The sequence below is a fragment of the Sminthopsis crassicaudata genome, chromosome 4, assembly GCF_048593235.1.
Source record: "Sminthopsis crassicaudata isolate SCR6 chromosome 4, ASM4859323v1, whole genome shotgun sequence".
NCBI lineage: Eukaryota > Metazoa > Chordata > Mammalia > Dasyuromorphia > Dasyuridae > Sminthopsis > Sminthopsis crassicaudata.
The window spans coordinates 407,479,583-407,503,138 of NC_133620.1; the positions used below are offsets into that span (position 1 = coordinate 407,479,583).

The 23,556-nt window shown below is 35.5% G+C and overlaps 1 protein-coding gene across 5 annotated transcripts in view; it reads left to right on the plus strand.

Moving 5' to 3' along the window:
• The window catches only part of CCDC18 (coiled-coil domain containing 18), a 79,319-nt gene extending 64,406 nt beyond the window's left edge, over positions 1-14,913 (plus strand). For 4 of the 5 annotated variants that reach the window (XM_074262709.1, XM_074262711.1, XM_074262712.1 and 1 more), the window contains 2 exons: positions 1,955-2,425; positions 14,672-14,912. In XM_074262709.1, coding sequence (XP_074118810.1) covers positions 1,955-2,425; positions 14,672-14,686 — 486 coding nt within the window. In that variant the 3' untranslated portion in view covers positions 14,687-14,912. Of the gene's footprint in view, positions 1-1,954; positions 2,426-14,671 lie in introns of all 5 variants that reach the window. The other variant, XM_074262713.1, reaches the window with a different exon arrangement.
• Positions 14,914-23,556: the final 8,643 nt, after the last annotated feature.

Below are 23,556 nucleotides of genomic sequence, written 5' to 3' on the forward strand. Positions count from 1 at the left end.
GAATGTTTACACAATACCAGATTGATCTACTAAGTAACAGTATTCTTTTTTTTCTCATAGCTTTCCCTATCATAAAGTTTCAATTGAATTTTTGTTTACGATAATTTCTGTTGATTTAAAAAATGCTATTTGGAAAGGAAAGCTATCTAATATACATCTAATCTCTTTTTGAAGTTCTAAAGGGAAGAATTAGTTTTTAATGTTTTTCATTCTTTTCATTTTGTATTAAATAGTTCCTGTCAATATAAAATTAATTGTTTGCTTTTCACACTTTTCCTTGGGTTTAATGAGGTCATGTGAATGCTTTTGAAGGACTTTTTGGTTAGCTGTGTACTACCTAGGGTAAAATTTTATAAATGAGAAATGATGTCTAGTAGCAGCATGATTTTGTAGCCTACTAAGCCAGGAAGAATTTGAAAGCTGTATATAACAGAAGGTTTTAGAACTATGAAGACATGATAGCAAGGCTGGCCTTTGACACATTCTGACTATGTGACTTAGGGCATGCTTCTCAATGCTCTAGGCAGCTCTCTAAGGCTAGAAGTCACAAAAATGATATCATCCTGCACTAGTAAAGAGTTTCCTTACTCAGGATTTCCTTATATTAATGACACCACAAATCAGTCCTTATCCCATTTAGCTCTTCAGTCCTGAATAGGAATTAATCATAATGTTAATTCTGGGAGCAAAAAAATTATAGGAAAAATTTAAAACAGATTTGTCATGAGTGGTTAAAAGACATAAATCTATAAGCCTTTCTTAAGCTACTATATGCCAAGTACTGTACTAAGTACTGAGGACACAAACAAAGGCAAAAATAATCCCTCTCTCAAGGAGCTCACAATCTAATGGGAGTACAATACCTTACATTTATACTTTACATTTATAAGGCATAAATAAGGTTTATCAAAGAGAAAATCTCAGAAGAAAGATAGTAAGTCCTTCCCCTATTAAAGGAAAAAAAGAAAGTCTTTTTGTAGAAAATGAAAATTTACTTGAGACTTGAAAGAAGCCATTGGCCAAGAGATGAGGAAAGATTCCAAGTCTAAGGAAATTGAAAATTTATGGAGTCTTTTGACCCAGCAATACTACTAACTGTATACCCCAAAGAGATCAGAGAAAGAAGAAAAGAACTCATGTACAAAAATATTCATAGTAACTCTTTTCATTACAGCAAAGAATTGGGAACTTAAGAGATGCTATCTGTTGGGAAATATGAACAAATTATGGTGTAAATATTATGGAATACTATTATATTGTAAGAAATGATGAAGGGAATAATTTTAGAGAAAAGATAGGAGGACTGGTATGAACTGAGTCAGAGTAAAATTAGCTGAGCTGTGTGTTCAGGGATATATAAAGATAAACAATTTTGAAAATTTAGGAACTCTGATCAACATCCAGAGAACGTAGGATGAAATGTGTTACCACATCTAGATAGAGAGGTGATAGACTCAGTTCAGATTGAGAGATATGTTAATTTGAAGGTGAAGGGGACTTGGTTGATTAATATAGTAATTTGTTTTTCTCAACTAGATATATTTTAATTTTTTTTTCTTGTTTTCTCAATGGGTAGGAGGCAGGAAGTTGGGAGGGGAGAGAATTCAAAATTGAAAAAATAAAATTGAATTAGAAAAATGCATGGAATCAAGAAATGTCATTATCTTGTATGAGAAACAGCAAAACCAACATCACTGAATCATAAGAGTATGTGAAAGAGGGAATAAGATGGAAGAAGATTGGAAAGGTAGGAAGGGCCCAGGTTATGAGAGGCTTTGAAAACCAAATTAATACTCAGAGCTTTCTGAAATGCAATGGTTTACCTCAGAGACAAGCGAATCCTTTTCTCTGGCTATTTGTGCAAAGTAATACTACATTGGATAAAATGTTGGACTATTTTTCCAGGTCTGAAATTCACTATATGTGAGTGATCAAATTCCTTATTTTTATATAGGAATCGGAGGTAACTAGGTTGCAAGCCAAACTTTCTGGACGTGAAAGGACTGAAGGCTTCAAATATCTACCAGTTCCACTTTTGTCTCCTACTGAAATAATGTATAATATTCAAGATGCGAGGTTTTTCAAACAATCTCAGCCATCATTTTTCAAATCTAGAAAATTGCGTCGCTCTATTAGTGCCAGTGACCTAAGCTACAAGACTGATGACAATGAAGATCTTTCTGAAGAACTCTTAGAGGATTTAAAGCAAGTACTCATTCAAAATCCTTTACCAACAGAAGCAGAAAATAAAAAAGAGATACTTTATACTTCATCAGATGTATTCGACCCAGTGACATATGATGCAGATGATGATGAAGCTTCTCAAAGTAATGACTTTACTACTCTTAGTGGAATGCTAAAATACATAAACAAAGAAGTAAGATTGTCAAAAAAGTCTTCTATATCAGCATTTGGTACAAATCAGGTATTGTATTTTTGTGAAGAGTATCAATTTTTTGGTAGTGGATATTGTTTCTATATTGGGAAAAATATTTTCAAATAGAATTTTCTATACTATGAAAACTTTTGTATTTTGCTTAAAGTTGATATTTGGGAGAAAAATTGGTGTTTGGAAAGTAATAGAGGATTTTTTTATGGGAATATTTTTATAACATGGGAATTTTAATTAGACTAAAATAATGACCATTTTTAAATATGGATAGGAGTCTTCTTCTACAGAGGGAAAATGATACACAAGAAAAATTTAAGGGCTGCACAAGGTAAAACTAATTACTTTTTTTGCTAGAGAAATTGGAAATATGTGGCTTCTTTTGAAATTAAAAAGAAGGAATATACAATTTTATTCAGTAAGTATAACAAATTTTTAAAAAATACACTTTAGTTTCACAGGGAAAGAGTTAAGCAGATGGCAAAAAGTCAGAGACACAAAAGAGAAATGGAAGGGTGAAGCTCACAGAGAGGGAAAGACAGAAGGGCTCAGTTCAGAGTTGAATTGTAGTTAATAGAGATAAATTGCTCTTATACATTGTTACACAGTTGAGTCTTGGGCATCAGAATAAATTTTTATTGGCTGTTATTAACTTAAAGTTGATTGGATTATTAATCACTATTCATAACTTGTAAGTTGCATTGATCTGCTTTTTATTTTATTGATATAGGAGCTAGAGAGAAATTTTCCCTAAGTACTGCTTTGGCTGAATCCCATAAATTTGGCATTTTGTCTCATTCTTGTCATTTTCTTTGAAATTATTGTTTCTATGATTTGTTCTTTTACCCACTCATTCTTTTTTTTTTTTTTTCTTGAGGCTGGGGTTAAGTGACTTGCCCAGGGTCACACAGCTAAGAAGTGTTAAGTGTTTGAGACTAGATTTGAACTCAGGTCCTCCTGAATTCAGGGCTGGTGCTCTATCCACTGCGCCACCTAGCTGCCCCGATCCACTCATTCTTTAAGTTTAGATTCTTTAGTTTCAAATAAATTTTAATCCACTTTTCCATAGTCCTTTGTTAAATATAATTTTTTTGAAATTTTTTTTGTTAAATGCAATTTTTGTTACATTATGATTTGAAAAGGATGGATTTAACATTTCTGCATTTGTGAATTTTTTATGTCTATTATAATGCACGATCAGTTTTTGTGCTGTTGCCATATACCACTAAGAAAAAGGTATATTCCTTTTTATTCTCATTCAGTATCCTCCAGAAGCTTATCATAACTAATTTTAAAGAAATTCTGGTCATCTCCTTAATTTATTTATTGTTCATTTTCTACTTCTGAGATGGGAAGGTTGATAGTTTTATTATCCTTCCTGCAACTCATTTAATTTTGCCTTTAACTATTTGGATACATTTGGTGTATATAAGCTTAGCATTGGCATTACTTCATTATCTATTATTCCATTTAACAAGATGTAGTTTCCCTGCTTATCTCTTTTAATTCAGTCTATTTTTGCTTTGTCTGAAATTATGATTGCTTCCCCTGCTTTTTAAAAAAAATTTCAAAAAAAAAGTAAAATAAAACATTTCAGCTAAAGTATAATAGACTCTGCTCCAGTCACTTAAACATTTATTTACTTTGTGTGTTTTCTTTAAATAACATATTGTTGGTTTCTGGTTTTTACTCTATTCTACTATCTACTTCTGTTTTATGGGTGAGTTCATCTCACTCACATTCACAATTATAATAACTAAATGTGTTTTTCCCTCCATCCTATTTTCCCAAGTATCCTTTTCTCCCTTTTCTTTCATCCTGTCCTTCATCAAAAATATTTTGCTTATGACCACTGCTTCCTCTATTCTATCAGCCCCACTCTTCTTTTATTGCCTACCCACCAACTTCCTTATAGTTTTGTCCTTATAGGACAAAATAGATTTCTATACCAAACTGTGTATGTTGTTCCTTCTTTGAGCCAATTCTAATGAGAGTAAAATTCAAGCATTACCTGTAACTCTATTTTCCCTTCTATAACAAAAACTTTTCTTTTCACATCTCTTTTATGTGAAATAATTTACCTCATTCTACCTCTCTCTTTCCCTTTCTCCTAATACATCCCTGTTTCTCACACTTTAATTTTTTTTAAATTTTATTATATATATATATATATATATATATATATATATATATATATATATATATATATATATATATATATTTTATAATATTATCCCTTGTATTCATTTTTCCAAATTACCCCCCCTCCCTCTATTCCCTCTCCCCGACAGGCAATACCATACATTTTACATGTGTTACAATATAATCTAGGTACAATACATGTGTGCGAATATCATTTTCTTGTTGCACAATAAACATTAGAATCCGAAGGTACATGCAACCTGGGCAGACAGATATTAGTGCTAACAATTTTCATTCCCCTCCCAGTGTTTCTTCTCTGGGTGCATCTGCCCCTGTCCATCATTGATCAACTGGAAGTGAGTTGGATCTTCTTTATGTTGAAGATTTCCACTTCCATCAGAATACATCCTCATACAGTATTGTTGTTGAAGTGTACAGTGATCTTCTGGTTCTGCTCATTTCACTCAGCATCAGTTGATTTAAGTCTCTCCAGGCCTCTCTATATTCCTCCTGCTGGTCATTTCTTACCGAGCAATAATATTCCATAACCTTCATATACCACAATTTACCCAACCATTCTCCAACTGATGGACATCCATTCATCTTCCAGTTTCTAGCTACAACAAAAAGAGCTGCCACAAACATTTTGGCACATATATGTCTCTTTCCGCTCTTTAGTATTTCTTTGGGATATAATCCCAGTAGTAGCGCTGCTGGGTCAAAGGGTATGCACAGTTTGATAACTTTTTGGGCATAATTCCAGATTGCTCTCCAGAATGGCTGGATTCTTTCACAACTCCACCAGCAATGTATTAGTGTCCCAATTTCCCCACATCCCCTCCAACATTTGTCATTATTTGTTCCTGTCATCTTAGCCAATCTGACAGGTGTGTAGTGGTATCTCAGAGTGGTCTTAATTTGCATTTCTCTGATCAGTAGTGATTTGGAACACTCTTTCATGTGAGTGGATATAGTTTCAATTTCTTCCTCTGAGAATTGTCTGTTCATATCCTTTGACCATTTATCAATTGGAGAATGGTTCGGTTTCTTATAAATTATGGTCAGTTCTCTATATATTTTGGAAATGAGACTTTGTCAGAACCTTTGTTTTTAAAAATATTTTCCCAATTTGTTACTTCCCTTCTAATCTTGTTTGCATTAGTATTATTTGTACAGAAACTTTTTAGTTTGATGTAATCAAAATCTTCTATTTTGTGATCAATAATGATCTCTAGTTCTCCTCTGGTCATAAATTCCTTCCTCCTCCACAAGTCTGAGAGGTAGATTATCCTCTGTTCCTCTAATCTATTTATTATCTCCCTCTTTATGCCTAAATCATGGACCCATTTTGATCTTATCTTGGTATATGGTGTTAAGTGTGGATCCATATCTAATTTCTGCCATACTAATTTCCAGTTTTCCCAACAGTTTTTTCCGAATAATGAATTTTTATCCCTAATGTTGGAATCTTTGGGTTTGTCGAAGATTAGATTGCTATAGATGTACCCTTTTTTGTCCTTTGTATCTAATCTGTTCCACTGATCTACCGGTCTATTTCTTAGCCAATACCAAATGGTTTTGGTGACTGCTGCTATATAATATAGCTTTAGATCAGGTACACTTAGACCACCTTCCTCTGAGTTTTTTTTCATTAGTTCCCTTGCAATTCTTGACCTTTTATTCTTCCATATGAATTTTGTTGTTATTTTTTCTAGGTCATTAAAATAGTTTCTTGGGAGTCTGATTGGTATAGCACTAAATAAATAGATTAGTTTGGGGAGTATTGTCATCTTTATTATATTCGCTCGGCCTATCCAAGAGCACTGAATGTCTTTCCAATTATTTAAATCTGATTTTATTTTTGTGGCAAGTGTTTTGTAATTTTTCTCATATAATTCCTGACTTTTCTTTGGTAGATGGATTCCCAAATATTTTATACTCTCAACATTTGTTTGGAATGGAATTTCTCTTTGTATCTCTTGCTGTTGCATTTTGTTAGTGATATATAAAAATGCCGAGGATTTATGTGGATTTATTTTGTATCCTGCCACTTTGCTGAAATTTTGAATTATTTCTAGTAGCTTTTTAGCAGAGTCTTTGGGGTTCTCTAAGTATACCATCATGTCATCTGCAAAGAGTGATAGTTTGATTTCCTCATTTCCTACTCTAATTCCTTGAATCTCTTTCTCGGCTCTTATTGCCGAGGCTAGCGTTTCTAGTACTATATTGAATAGTAATGGTGATAGTGGGCAACCTTGTTTCACTCCTGATCTTACTGGGAAAGGTTGCAGTTTATTTCTATTGCATATTATGCTTACTGACGGTCTTAAATATATACTCCTGATTATTCTAAGGAATAATCCATTTATTCCTATACTCTCAAGAGTTTTTAGTAGGAATGGATGTTGGATTTTGTCAAATGCTTTTTCTGCATCTATTGAGATGATCATATGGTTCTTATTAATTTGATTATTAATATGGTCAATTATATTAATAGTTTTCCTAATATTAAACCAGCCCTGCATTCCTGGAATAAATCCTACTTGATCATAGTGTATTATCTTGGAGATGATTTTCTGAAGTCTTTTTGCTAATATCTTATTTAAGATTTTAGCATCAATATTCATTAAGGAGATTGGTCTATAATTTTCTTTCTCAGTTTTCGATTGACCCGGTTTAGGTATCAGTACCATGTCTGTGTCATAAAAGGAGTTTGGTAGGACTCCTTCATCCCCTATTTTTTCAAATAATTTATATAACATTGGGGCTAATTGTTCTTTAAATGTTTGGTAGAATTCACATGTGAATCCATCTGGTGCTGGGGATTTTTTCCTGGGGAGTTGATTAATAGCTTGTTCTATTTCTTTTTCTGAAATGGGACTATTTAAGCAATTTATCTCCTCCTCTGTTAATCTAGGGAGCCTATATTTTTGGAGAAAGTCATCCATTTCACTTAAGTTATCAAATTTATTGGCATAAAGTTGGGCAAAGTAACTCCTTATTATTTCTCTAATTTCCTCTTCATTGGTGGAAAGATCCCCCTTTTCATTTGTAAGACTATCAATTTGATTTTCCTCTTTCTTTTTTTTGATCAAATTTACCAAAGGTTTATCTATTTTATTGGCTTTTTCATAAAACCAACTCTTGGTTTTATTTATTAATTCAATAGTTTTTTTACTTTCAATTTTATTGATTTCTCCTTTTAATTTTTGTATTTCGAGTTTAATTTTTGGTTGGGGGTTTATAATTTGGTCTTTTTCTAGCCTTTTAAGTTGTAAGCCCAATTCGTTAATCTTCTCTTTCTCAATTTTCTTCAAATAAGCCTCTAAAGATATAAAATTTCCCCTTATTACTGCTTTAGCTGCATCCCAAAGATTTTGATATGATGTCTCATCATTATCATTATCTTGGGTGAAATTGTTAATTGTTTCTATAATTTGCTCTTTCACCCAGTCATTCTTTAAGATGAGATTATTCAGTTTCCAATTACTTTTTGGTCTATTTACCCCTAACTTTTTACTGAATGTAGCTTTTATTGCATTGTGATCTGAGAAGAAGGCATTTATTATTTCTGCCTTCCTACATTTAATTTTGAGATCTTTATGTCCTAATATATGGTCAATTTTTGTATAGGATCCATGAACTGCTGAGAAGAAAGTATATTCCTTCCTATTGCCATTCAGTTTTCTCCAAAGGTCTATCATACCTAGTTTTTCTAATGTTCTATTTACTTTTTTAATTTCTTTCTTGTTTGTTTTGTGGTTTGATTTGTCTAAATCTGAGAGTGCAAGGTTGAGATCTCCCACTATTATAGTTTTACTGTCTATTTCTTCTTGCAGTTCTCTTAACTTTTCCTTTAGAAAGTTAGATGCTATACCACTTGGTGCATATATGTTTAGTATTGATATGGCTTCATTATTTATGCTACCTTTCAGCAGGATATAGTTTCCTTCCTTATCTTTTTTAACGAGATTTACTTCTGCTTTTGCTTGATCTGAGATAAGGATAGCTACCCCTGCTTTTTTGGCTTTACCTGAAGCATAATAGGCTCTGTTCCAACCTTTTACCTTTACTCTGTATGTATCTCCCTGCTTTAAGTGTGTTTCCTGTAGGCAACATATTGTAGGGTTCTGCTTTTTGATCCAATCTGCTATCCGTCTCCGTTTGATGGCATCGTTCATCCCATTTACATTTACAGTTAAAATTACTAATTCTGTGTTTCCTGCCATCGTATTATCCCCAGATTATACTTTTTTCCCTTGACCCCCCTGATCCCCCTCCCCGATATTTAATTTACAGACCCCCCTTGTGACGCGCAACCCTCCCTCTTTTTTTTTTTTTTTTTAGGATCCCTCCCCCCTCCCTCCAAGTCCCTTCACTTATTCTCCTTTTCCTTTCCCCTTTTCCTCTCCCCCCTTTTAATGAGGTGAGAGAAAATTCTCTGAAAAACAAATATGTTAATTATTTACTCTTTGAGCCTCTTCTGATGAGAGTAAGATTCACACAATGATTCTCCCCCTCACTAAGTTCCCTCAGATATGGTGTATTTTCTATGTCTCTTCCTGGGATGTAGTTTCCCTCTTTTTATCACTCCTTCCCCTTTTTCTGAACCGACCTCCTTCCCTTTACCACACCCCCCTTTTTTTCTTTTATATCAGTAAAATCAAATTATCCTTGAGTATTTTTTATATACCCACAACAGAGTTACAGTTCTCAAGGGTTCTGTGTACCTTTTTCTGTTTCTCTTCAGTCTTGTGGATGTATATCAAATTTTTTGTTTAAGTCTGGTTTTTTTCTTAGAAACATATAGAATTCCTCTGTTTCATTGAATGACCATCTTCTTCCATGGAAAAAGATGCTAAACTTAGCTGGGTAGTTCATTCTTGGTTGCAGTCCTTGATCTTTTGCCTTTCGGAATATCAGGTTCCAGGCCCTTCTATCTTTTAATGTGGAGGCAGCCAGATCTTGGGTGACCCTTATTGTGGCACCTTGGTATTTAAATTGTTTTTTTCTAGCTGCTTGCAGGATTTTCTCCTTTGTGTGGTAATTCTGCAGCTTAGCCACAATATTCCGTGGTGTTCTTTTTTTAGGGTCTATTTCAGAAGGAGTTCGATGAATTCTTTCCACATCTACTTTCCCTTCTGTTTCTAGTATCTCTGGACAGTTCTCTTTGATAATTTCCTGTAAAATAGAATCTAGGCTCTTTTTTTGGTCATAGTTTTCTGGAAGTCCAATAATCCGCAGATTATCTCTCCTAGATCTATTTTCCAGGTCTATAGATTTTCCCAGTAAGTATTTGACATTGTTCTCCAGCTTCTCATTTTTTTTGTTTTGTTTGACTGATTCTTGGGTTCTCTGTGAATCATTCATTTCTATTTGTTCCATCCTGACTTTTAAGGAGTTATTTTCTTCTTTCACAGTTTTTAGTTCTTTTTGTAAATGCCCAATTTCGTTTTTAAATGAATTATTTTGCTCTATTGAGTTTTTTTCCATTTCCCTAATTTTTTTCTTTTGAGAATTATTTTCTTTTTCCAATTCAGAAATTCTATTTTCTTGAGACTTTTTTATCTTTTCCAATTCAGAAATCTTACTTTCCTGTGTTTTTTTAACCTTTTCTAATTCACTAATTTTGTTTCCCTGCATCTCCTGTGAATTCTTTATTTTTTCCAACTCCAATTTCAGGACGTTGTTATTCTCTATCATAACTTCCCTTTCTTTTCCCCATTTTTCTTCGATCTCCCTCAATTTTTTAAGAGCTTCTTCTAGGAGAGAGTTATGTGATGGGGGGCAGGAATCGTTCCCCTTTAGGTTGTTGTCTGTTGATTCTCTGCTGTCAACTTCCTCGGGGTTGGATACCCACTCTTTCTCTGTATAGAAGGAATCTATGGTTTTTCTAGCTTTTTTGCTCATACTTAAAAAAATGTTTTGGGGTCTGTCTCTGGGGTAGGAAATTATTTACTTCTTTACCAGCTTCCTCCCAGACCGGATGGATGCAGCGGCCCCTGCACCGGAGCTAAGATAGAGCTCTGGGAGAGAGTTCCCCACCCCCTCCCTGGAGGTGCCTCAGAGGTGATTAGCACTACTGTGCTTCGAGGGCGTAGAATAGTGAAGACAGCAGGAAGCCCAGCCTATGTGTCTGGGTGGGGAGTGGATGTCTGCAGCAGGTGACGTGAGAAGCCCATGCGCTCAAACTGGAAGTGTCTGCCAGAAACCGCGGTCCCTAGTTCAAAGGTTCCGCTTCTCTGGGACTTCCTGGAGCTGAGTTCCACTCCCTCCAGCTAAGCTAGGCAGTGTGTGTTGCCTTGGGCCGTATCCACCCACTTGTCAGTCTCTTAACTATTCTCAGGAGGTAGCTGAGGCCACACCCCCTGGTGCCAAGAGATCTGCTGAGTCACCCCCCGGATCGGGGAAAATCTAATCTGAGTTTTAAAATATTTTGGCTTTCTCTTCTGAACTGCTAAATAATTAGCAGAGAAGAGCTAACAGCCTGTGCCAGATTCCTTTACCTCAGTGGCTTCTCTGATCCCAGAGTCCTTCCCAGCGCAATGGGCGCAGTGTGCCCCTACCCCACCGTCTGTGCTGGTCTTTCTTATTCCTCCCCTGAGAACTGACCTTTCCTGTTGAAACTCCAGATTCTCTTCAGCTGGTAAGTCGTGCTTCCAGTCCTTGTGGTATCTATCAGTCCTGAGCTAATTTTGAGACTTAATTTATCTAATTGGTTGTGAGGGAGTGAGGACGTTCACTGAGTCGTGTGTTTCTTCTCCGCCATCTTGGCTCCGCCCCCCACACTTTAATTTTTTAAAAAAATATCATCCACCAAAGTCAACTCATACCTGTGTCTTTGTCTATGTATATTCCTTCTAAATGTTCTAATCAGTGATAAAGTTTTGGGAATAAAGTTTTACATCCCATTTAGGAATATAAATTGTTTAACCTTATGAAGTTCTTTATGATTTCCCTTTCCTGCTTACCTTTTTATATTTCTCTTAAGTCTTATATTTTAAAATCAAATTTTCTATTCAACTCTTGTATTTTTATCAAGGATGCTTATAAGTCCTCTATTTCATTGAATATCCATTTCTCCTTAAAGGATTATACTCAGTTTTGCTGGGATTCTTGGTTGTAATCCTAGATCCTTTGTCCTCTGGAATATCATATTCCAAGCCTGCTGGTTCTTTAATGTAGAAGCTACTAAATCTTGTACTATCCTGACTGTGCTTCCACCAAATAATTCAAGTATTCATGGTTACTTGCAATATTTTCTCCTTGATCTGGAAGTTCCAGAATTTGGCTATAATATTCCTGGGAGTCTTCATCTTTGGATCTCTTTCAGGGGGCAATTAGTGTATTCTTTCAATTTCTATTTTATCCCATCTAGTTCTAGAATATCAGGACAGTGAGATATGATGTCCAAGGCTTTTTTTTTTAATCATGGCTTTTAGGTAATCCATTAATTCTTAAATTATCTCTCCTGGATTATTTTTTAAGCCAGTTGTTTTTCCAATGACATATCTTATATTTTCTTTTATTTTTTTCAAAAATTCTGTTTGACTGATTCTTAATATCTTAATATCTTAAAGTTATTAGCTTCCATTTGCTCAATTCTACTTTTCTGGCTTTTATTTCACTCTTCATTCTATTATATTCCAATTAAACTGCCCTATTTAACGTCTTCTTTTCCTTTACTTAAAATGTCTTTGTTTATGCTGTCCTCTTATACCTAGAATGGACTTTTCCCCATTTCTGGTTGTAAAAATCTCTCCCCTCAGCAACCAATTCAGGTGCTACCTCTTTCATGAAGTCTTAATTTCTCCAATTGGGTATTACCTCCTTTCTCTACTTAACAATTCACTTTAAAAAAAAAATCATATCTGCCCAAAAAGAACATTCCATACATAAGGCACAGCTCATGCAAAGGCTCATAGGTTGGAGATGAAATGTGGTTTATAGCATTGGAAAAGTAGAATATAGCCCAGTTATCAAATACTTGATGTTGAGTACTTTCTCTAAGAGAAGAGGTGAAAAGTAAAAGCCATTGTGCCAAGATATAATAACATTCCCATTTTTGATAGTATTTCTAGGATAGAATCATGAAAAAGGAGAAAGAAGTGTCAGTGTATCAAAGAAATTAATGACCAAGAAGGAATGGATCATTCGTGTAGAAAGGGAAGATCAGCCCATTTGTTCCATTGGTTATCATATTGTAATTCCCTCAGTGTGGATACTTTGTGGAAGATTTATAGGAAAACACATAACTACACAAGTAGTTATCTTGTACAAAAGTTGTACAAGATAAAATGTAGATAGATTGAAGATAGTTATCTATAACAATGACATCATAAATTAATCAATCCACAAGTATTTATCAAATGTTTAATATGTTTCATGCTCTATGCTAAACATTCCAAAAATACAAAAATAGTTAAAATACAGTCCCTTGTGGAGGTAATCCAATATACTTGTGACTTGTGATGGAGAGAGCCATCTGCATCCAGAAAGAGCCTGTGGAGACTGAATGTGGATCACAACATAGTATTTTTCACTTTTTTTTTTTTTGTTGTTGTTTGCCTTTTTTTATCTTCTTCATTTTTTTTCCCTTATCTGATTTTTCTTATGCAGCATGACAAATGTAGAAATACGTATAGAAGAATTTCGTGTATTTAACATATATTGGATTACTTTCTGTCTAGGGGAGAGGATCTGGGGGGAAGGTAGGGAGGAAAATTTGGAACAAAAGTTTTGCAAGAGTGAGTACTGAAAAATATCTTTGCATATATTTTGAAATTAAAAAAGCTATTATTAAAAAGCTCTGAGGTAGGTTATGAAAACCTTTAAATAAAAGAGGCCTTTTTAATAGACTTTATATTTAAAGACATGTACTTGGAGGTAATAATGAGCCACTAAAGTTTTTTTTTTAAATGGAGAGATGATATGATCAAATGTAGAGCACACAAATTCCTCTACAAAATATTACGCCACTTACAGGAAGAAATAGACAGCAAAACTATATTAGTGGGGAATTCTCAACTTTCCCCATTCAGAATTGGACAAATCTAACCACAAAATAAGCAAGAAACTAGGGAGGTTAATAGGAAAACCTAGATATGATAGACCTCTGGAAAAAACTGAAGAGACAGAAAGGAATACACCTTTTTCTAGGCAGTACATGGCACCTATACAAAAATTGACTAAATTAGGGCACAAAAACCTCACAATCAAATGCAAAAAGCCAGAAATATTAAATGCTTCCCTTTTCAGACCATAATGCAATAAAAATTATATTCAATAAAGGATCAGGGAAAGATAGACTAAAAACCAATTAAAAATTAAATAATCTAATTCTAAAGAATGAATGGGTCAAACAACAAAATGACAAAAACCTAATTTCATCAAAAAGAATAACAATAATGAGACAACAAACCAAAACCTATGGGATACATCAAGAAAAAAGGGTAATGGATAATGTTTAAAGGCTACAAAGAAATCAAGAATTATAACCAATGAAAAAGTCATTAGATTTTCGCAAAAGACCTTTGGTAAACTTAGAAAGTGCAACTCTATGCTTTAAAAAAAATCTCTTTGGCATTTGAATAGAGGGATGGATTAAAATGGGAAGATTTGGCAACAGATTAAATTTTGGGGTAAGAGTAAGGAATTAAGGAGTTGGGAAACCTAGATATCTGTCTGGGAGACTAAAAGTTTTCAAAGAATAGAGAACTTTAGAAGAAATTAGGGAGTTGGGGGGAAATGAGTTCTCTTTGACTAGGTTAAATTTAAGATGGCTACAAGACATCCAATTTGAGAAGTCCATGCATCAGTTGATGTTGCTTAGAGCTGGATATGTAAATCTGGTAATCATCGGTGTAGAGATGCTGTGGCAGCTGATAAGATCCCAAATACCGAAATACTGAAATAATATAGAGGTCAAAGAGAAGAGGGCCCAGGACCAAGGTGTAGGAGATATTTAGAAAATCATAGATCTTGAAATATTAGGAGTAATGTTTTACTTTCTTGTAAGCTCTCTGTGAATTTTTTTCCCCTGTTAAATTTTAGCTAAGTTATTATAGTGGGCTCTAAAATGATAAATCAGAAGGATAATATTTCAAATATATTAACCTTATGCATTTCAAATTATTCCAGGTGGAAGATTTGTGATTAAATGAAGATACTGGTATGATGAGAAAATTGAACCATTGGCACTCTTATTATCCTTAAGTACCATATATAGTTTCTATTTTATATTGACTATTTTTATCACTGAATAAATTTTATATTTAATGTTGCATTATCTTTTGAAGGAAGTATTTTTAAAATTTGAATTTCAGGTGATAATTTTAAAAATGTTACTTAATAGCTCTTTTGTTAATAAACTTAATATTTCTTTGGGCTTTATTTGACATCTAGTTAAATGCTTTGCTGGTTTAGTACTTTTAAAAATGCTTTAAGGTTTTTTTAAAATTTGTAGTCAAATTGCTATTCTATTTTATTTAATGTATTTTATATTAATATCTGATTTTTTAATTGACAGGTAATAACCTAAAAGACCATTCTATTATTGATTTTGTTGTTGTTGATAGTTAGCTCCTATGCATTCTCTATGACTGGGATCAAATGGAATCTTTGTGTGATATTAAAAAGTAACAAGTAGTATGTAAGCTTTTATCACGAGCCCATACTCCTCTCTTATAATATGGTCCACTGTATAATATGGTGATGGACTTTCCTGTCCTAGAAGTTCCAATAGGGAGATAGGCTTTCTGTAGGTTCCATCAGAGAATCCTTCTCCAGACCAGGTTGGGACATTTTTGTTCTATCTGTCACAGCTCTTGACAAAGATCACAGGGCATTCACATACTCACAGGGAGCAAGACAGGACATCAGCCATTGGAAGCAAAAAGCTAGAAAATTTGATAATTAATCTTGAAAGCAAGCCAAATTACACTAAGAGGTTACTTGGCAGAAACAATCCCAAACTCAGTGTTTTTTCTTTAGAAAGAACATATGCTGGAAGAAGAATGAACACATCTAATATCAGAAGTAATAACCAGTTTGAAAGGACCCACTTTTTTATATCAGTTGCTTCCCTAAGGACAGTTTTTCCTCCCTAGTTCACTAAAGTGTTCTACATTATTTATCAAACCCTGATTATTTTCTGAAATTTGAAAAATTTACCACCATGTAAATGATTTTGCTGAATATTACAAACTTTTTTGCATAAATAAAAATGTTGATGATAAATGTTAAAAGAATTTGGAGCTATAAGTCTACTAGAGACTCAAACTACATGATATGCTTTTTTGTACTTCGTTCTTCAAAAATAAATTATGGATGATGTCACAGGATTTCTAATCTAATACCTTTAGATCAATACCTTATTTTGGAAGTGAGGAAAAAGAACCTAAATTTGTACCCTTAAAGAAGGAATAGGAAAAAATTCTCTTTCACGGTTACTTTATATCGGTTTGATCTATGTGCTCTATATATGCTTATATATGTACATATAATCTCCTCAGAATGTAATGTCCTCCAGAACTGAGTCTGTTTTGATTTTCTTTGTTTCTCCTACACTTCTTACAATGCCTGGCACATTGTAGGTACTTAATAAATACTTAATTGTTTGATTGGTTGGTTGATTGAATAGAAATAAAAGACTAGGTACCCATTTGAGAGATTGTAGAAAAGAAGGGAGGTTTAATTACTGATTCATTTGTAACTGCATCCTGTGGCTTCCATCTTAAGAGCTTTTAAACAGTTATCTCTAATTTATGACTCGATCTACCAATTCTTCTTACAAGATCTCTTTTTGTTCTATGCCTACATCTTTACAAATAAGGAAAATGGCTCCCATCTCCCATGTGAACACTGACAGAAAATTCAAAAGATTCATACCAATATCTATTCACAATTAAGACAACCTTCTTCCCTCTCCAACAGGTTTCATTTTTCATAATTTTGTCTTATTACCATGGGCAGACTCCCAAGGAAAGAAATGCACTTAAGTGTTGCCGTAGTCAAAGAACCTAGTGGTCAGAGCCTCCCCTTCTCCAATGGCTTGTCTTCCTCTCCTTGGTGAGATGGGAAAATGCTCTTGGGAGATAACATTTTTGCATAGACCTTTCTCTAAACCCAAGCCTCTGTATGAACTCTCCTTGGTCTCTCTGTAGTGCTGCAGAGCTCAGCCCAAGGCAGCACAAGGGCTTTGAGGTCCTTAATATCCTGAGGTAGCCAGCTTCCTGAAGCTCAGAGATCCAAAGGTCCAAACCTCAGGTAGTGTATATATAGTCCCTAATATTCATGAAGTTTTTTTCAAAGCAAGACACTGTTTTCAAACAATCTATTAGAACTATAGAGTGAAATAAAGATGTAAATAAACCATTAATTATCTCCCAAAAGAAATGCCAAAAGGAAAAGTCCCAAGAATATCACAGCTAAATTCTAGAACCCTCATGTCAAAGTCCAGAGTTGAGAAGGAAGTTTGAAAATCAAACCTAACAGTCCAGAAAAATCTAGGAAGGCAAATTTATTTGAGCAGCTAGGAGGAGCCATATGATGATGTAGAGTTCCCATTCTAATAGAGAGAAGAAACAAATGTCTTCAGAACTTGAATACTGGGTGGGTTCTGTTTTAAGCATTTAAAATAAGGAAAGAGAAGGAAGGATATACTAAGATAGAAGAAATGAAGAAAGTTGGGAGTCATGAGAATAACGTAGACATGGAGGAAGGGATGGGAGAAGTGGACACCAGATGAACCTCAGTGTAATCTAAAACAAAACGGAGGATTGAACACACACACACACACACACACACACACACACACACACACACACACCCCTCCCAATAGTTACAAATACGTCAGTCTTTTTTTTTTTTCCCTGAGGCTGGGGTTAAGTGACTTGCCCAGGGTCACACAGCTAGGAAGTGTAAAGTATCTGAGACCAGATTTGAACTCTGGTCCTCCTGAATTCAAGGCTGGTGCTCTATCCACTGTGCCACCTAGCTGCCCCCTGAAATACACCAGTCTTATAAAAAAAATTGGGGGATAAGGCTAAGAGAGGGAATAGTAACAAGTAAAACAAACTCCCTGATCCCGAAAGTATTGAATGTTAAAATAGGGGAAATAAGTAGAATCTTAAATCACTTAAATAAGTGATCTTAAGATCACTTCTTACACAAGGAAGAACAAAACAAACTGTGCCATATGAATATAATGAGATGATATTGAGACATAAGAAATTATGAAAAAGGGTCAATGGGAGTAGAGTAGAAAGAATTGATACATAGTGAAGTGAGCAGAACCAGTACAATGCATACTGGTACCATGACACTTTAAAAAAAAAAAAAAAAAAAAAAAAAAGGATTTTAGAATTCTGATCAATGCAATGACCAAACATTTCTCTAGAGAACCCATGATAAACCCATGATGAAACATGTTATTCAGCTCCTGACAGAGAAGTAATGAACTCAAGATGCAGAGGGACATAGCCATTGTATGGATTCATTTTGCTTGATTATTATGTTACAAGGTGGTGGTGGTGGTGGTGGTGGTTGCTATGTATGTTTTAAGCAAGCTTTGTGAAATGGAATTCATTATTTCACATAGAATCATATTTTTTTAGTATTTAGGAATTGTAAAGAATAAAACAGATTGGATACCTAGAAATTAGGGCAAACTCCATTTTATGAAGTTGGATCAGCCAAGTATATGATTCAGTCCAAATGAAGTAAAAAAAAGTTAGGGTCATCTAAAGATCTTGAGTTAGAAGAAAAATGTAATGATTTTTTAATTCAACTCTCCTTATTTTAGCAATGAGCTCATTGTCCTGGAAAGGTTAAATTACCTGACCAGATTCATATAGGTAGTTGTTAATAAAGCTGGGATTTGGAGTCAGGTCTTCTAATTTCACATCTCTTTCTACTATATCATCACCAGTTTCATTCCAAAAAAACAAATTTCAGAAGGAACATGAATTTAATTTTGCTTTATTTAGAGCTCAAAAGGGTAGAAAACCTTAGTGGGTTAGAGCTAGATTGAGTTTTTATATAAACATAGTTTCTTAACTCAGTTATAGACTGTTAGGTTCTTACTAAGTGCTAATGAGATAATGAGATGAAAGGTTCTTACTAAGTGCTAAGTCAGTAACAATTCTCTAGTTCCAGCCTTTAAGGGGAGTTTTACCCCTTTGAACTTCTGGGGAGGAGCTTAATGTTTAAGAGGAGCAAGTTCATTGGTTGAAGTATTTTTTCCCAGAAGCCCCTGAGTTATTCCACGCCCATTCTCTGGGAGGATAAAAGAGGGCAGCATTCTGGAGGAGGAGGAGTCTCTACCTGAGGTCAGAGTTGGCGGCTACAAGAAGAAGAATCTGGCTGAGAGATTGAGTTGAGACAGCAGATCTCCACCAGAGAGAGAGATCGGCAGTTTCTGGAGACAACAGAACTTTACAATGAGAGAAGACCTAAAACCCCATGTCCAAAATGCCACAAGGGTCTCCACTGGGCCTCAGAATGTAGATTGACCCAGGGAAGTGAGAGGCGGGACCCAGCTTCAGCCCCCCAAGTGGGGCATGATGGCAGCCGAGGTTATATCCAGAGAAATTTTAAGACATGATCAATCAGCCAAAAGGCAATCAGTTGGAAGAAATGGATTGAAATTAGGAAAAATAGAGTTGTATGCAGTAGAGACAACTGAGATACTCCCTGGAGAGGTGAAATCTGTTCCTCTTCAGCCTATTGATCCTTTGCCTCCAGGCACAGTAGGCTTGATCATTTTACCTTCTGAGAGTGCTTACAAAACAGTATCCATCCATACTCTTATGTGGGAAACTGGAGAACATGTAGCTAATATCCCAGTCACTAACACAGGTAGACAACATGTGATTTATCAACCAAGAGAAGTAGTAGCATCAGGCTTATTGTTATGTACCCCTAATAAACAACCTGGTGATAGTCGCCTAGATTCTGACTCCAATGAACAAAATCCAGGAATATATTGGACAACAGCTGTGACAGCTGACTGACCTATGCTTACTATTTATATAAATGGAATACCATTTGAAGGACTGGTAGACATGGGTGCAGATCTTACAGTTATTAGAGGTGCCAATTAGCCTAGTCACTGGCCAAAGATTAAGGCAGACACCTACATGTCTGGGGTAGGAGGATCAATAGCAGCAGAAGTTAGTGCTAGGCCTTTGAGATGGATATTTGAAAGTGAAACAGGAGTTTTTACTCCTTTTGTGGTTGAAAAAATTCCCATCAATCTGTGGGGAAGAGACATTTTACAGCAAATAGGATTACAAATAAGCACTTCGGCTTTTTAGGTAGAGCTGCTGTTGAAGGCCTACCTGCACTTTCACCAGTTTCTATTCAGTGGAAGACTGATTCACCAGTGTGGGTAGAACAGTGGCCCTTAAGAAGTGACAAAATTCAGGCCTTATTAGATGTAGTGAACGAACAACTTGACCAAGGACACTTGTGGCCTTCTCTAAGTCTTTAGAATTCCCCAGTATTTGTGGTGAAAAAGAAATCTGGAAAATGGAGGATGTTAACTAATCTAAGAGGATTAAATGAACAGATGGAAACTATGGGAACTCTTCAGCCTGGACTTCCATCTCCTATTCAGTTGCCAAGTGAATGCCTCTTTGGGTTATAGACATTAAGGATTATTTCTATTCTATCCCTCTAGATAAGGAGAATATGAAACGATTTGCTTTTTCAGTGCCTAGTGTTAATTTGTCGCTGAGCCTTATAAAAGATATGAATGGACAGTTTTGCCACAGGGCATGAAAAACAGCCCTACTATGTGCCAAATGTATGTTGCTGCTCTTGCTCCAGTAAGAAAAGTCTTTCCAAAAGTAATATTGTTACATTACATGGATGATATTTTGGGATGTGCACCTGAGGAACAAATGTTAGCATGTCTACAAAAGAACATGGAAACACTAAAGTACTACAAACTGCATGTAGCTACAGAAAAAATTCAAAGACATGCTCCTTTTCAATATTTAGGATCTGAAGTATATCCTAAGACACTCACAGTACAAAAGCTTTCTTTAAGAACAAAGAAGTTGAATACCTTAAATAATTTCCAAAAATTAATAGGAGATATCCAATGGATGCGTCCAGTGTTAGGCTTAACTACCAATCAACTGCAACCTCTATATGACATTTTTAAGGGGAGACAGTGCTTTAAATTCACCACGCCAGCTTACAAAAGAAGTGCAAGAGGCTTTGAGAGAAGTTGAACTGGCTTTATCCAATGTGGTTGAAAGAGTCATTCAAAAATCCTTGGAAATAACAGTTTTTGCTACAAAAGAGACACCCACAGCAGTCCATCAAGGAGACAGTGTGATTGAATGGGTGAACCTCCCAGCACAACCAGAACAAAAGCCTTACTCCTTAGCCAGTACTTGTGACTAGAATTTTATTAAAGGCTATTAAGAGAGTAATACAATTATCTGGAATAAGTCCTGAAAAAATATACACATTCTATACTAACGCACAAATCAATGTATACTGTGAGACCATCCCAGAATGGCAAATTTTATTGGCCACAGCTCCAAATTTTGCACATGGGTCTCCATTAAAGATAACCCAGCTACTACATAATTGGCGATGGATTTTTGAAGAAAAGGTTTCTAAGGTTCCTCTTAAAGGACCAACAATCTTTACAGATGCCTCCAAAGAAAATATTTGTGCTGTATACTCTCATGATTTAACCATAAAGAGAGTAGTTAGGACTCCTTTTCAGTCCACTCAACAGAATGAATTATTTGCTATCATGCTAGCTCTTATTACCCAGGAGATGTAAATATAATTACTGATTCAGCCTATTCAGTAGATGTAGTACAAAGAATTGCCACAGTCCAAATAAAATTTGCAGCCTCTAATATTTATCAGCTCTTTAAGGAACTTCAAGAGCAAGTGAGAAAGCATCCAGGCAAGATTTATATCTTGCATGTTCACTCACATAGTGGACTTCCAGGTCCTATTTTTGATGGAAATTCAAAGGCAGATAGCCTTTTAACTATTTTAGCCAGTACTCCTTTATTTCAGGAAGCACAAGAATCTCATTCTAAATATCATCAGGCTGCTCGAGCTTTACGTTTACAATTTGGAATAACGAGAGGAAGCTAGGAGCATAGTAAAAAGCTATACAGCTTGCCTTCTTTGCCACGCTCCTACACTCCCTCCAGGGAAGAATCCTTGTGGTTTGAGACCCAATGAAATCTGGCAAATGGATGTGACTTATTATAAATCTTTTGGTCATCTGTCTTTTATCCACATGGTAGTAGATACCTTTTCAGGATTCACTTTTGCAGTGCCAACAGCAAAAGAACACAGCCCGAGTGATCACTGAATTCCTTATCTAAGCATTTGCAATTATAAGTGTGCCACAAGAAATAAAAACAGATAATGGACCTGCATATTCTTCTAAACATTTTGCACACTTTTGTGCACAGTATAAGTGTAACGAGCTGTCGTCTCCAGAAGCTGCTGGATCGCTCTCTGGGAAGAGATCTGCTGTGTCTTCTACTCAAATCTCTCCGACAGATTCTTCTTCCTGTAATGAACCGTTGTCTCCAGGCAGTTGCTGTTAACTCTTGTCCAAAGAAGTGACTTCCCTTCCTGCAGAGAGCTCCGTCAAGCCTGATGCAATTCAGAGTCTCCTCTTTCTCTGAGAGTCCTCTTCTTTTATTCTCCCAGAGAATGGGCGTGGGATAATGCAAGGGCTTCTGGGAAGAACCACCCCAGCCAATGAGCTTGCCCCCTCTATCAAGTCAACCTGAGTTCTCACCTTGTAACTATCCAGACAACCTCAGTTCTCACTTAGTAATCCTAACATCTCCCCCTTTCTTTTGATTTAGAACATAGGACAGTCATGACCTTGAAACATAAATCCATCAATATGGGAAGTATTACAGATAATTACATAAATTACATAAGCACATAGTAACATAGTAACATAACACATGCTAGAAGTATATAACATAATCATAATCAAATAATCATAAATTGAAAATTTATAAATGTCCATAAGTCCATTGTCCATTAGTCTCATCTTGTGTGAGGAAGTCCAATGATTCCTGCTGGTTTTTAAAGTTCTTTAACAGTCTTCTTATTATCCATGATCTTTCAGTGTCAGATGTTTCTTAGATCTTCTCCTTTATTTTGAGGTCTTTCTCTTTTTCTGATGTCTCTCTCTGATGGACAAGGCGAATATGACTTGTTGGCACCCATCTGATTCCTTCTCCTGCTGAAGAAATACAAGCAAACCCTCTCTCCCAGGCAGTTAATCTATCTAATTACCTTCTATTTACCACTTTCTAAATCTCTTCTCATCATCTGGCAATTACATTGGAATTGTTTGCACTGGACACAGCCCTGTTGGTTTAAAAGGCCTGTATTCTCCCCAAGTGTAATCCATTTTTGCAATCTGATTGCCTTTTGGCTCACTTATCAGGTAATCCCGTTCTGCCATGTGATTGCTTTTCTGCTGGTTGATCAAATCAGAGTCCTGACCTTCTAAAGACTCTTTGGGTATAACATCAGCTGCCATCATGCCCCAAGTCTTTTTTGCCTGGGGCCCTGGACCTGGGTCCCTCATCCCATTTCCCTGAATTATTCTACACTCTGATGCCCAATGGAGTCCTCTGTTGCATTTTGGACATGGGGTTTTAGGTCTTCTTTCACCCTGTCTTCTCACTGTATCTCCATACCTACACTGAGCTCTTAGATGTCCAATTTTTCCACATTGAAAACATCGCCGAGTTTCTCTAGAAGTCCCTTGCCAGGAGGGACCCTGCCTTTCCACATTCATCATTGTCCGGGTGTAAAAAGCATTTGTTCCCACTGTAGCACAGCGTCTTATGATCTCCTCTAAAGGAGCATCTTTTTCTAATCCCCATATAATTCTTTTGCAAATCTCATTGGCATTTTCCTTAGCCAGATGTCTGGTCATTATTTCTGTAGCTGAATTTTCTCCAATAGTTCTTTTGACAGCAGTTTGCAAACGTCCCACAAAATCT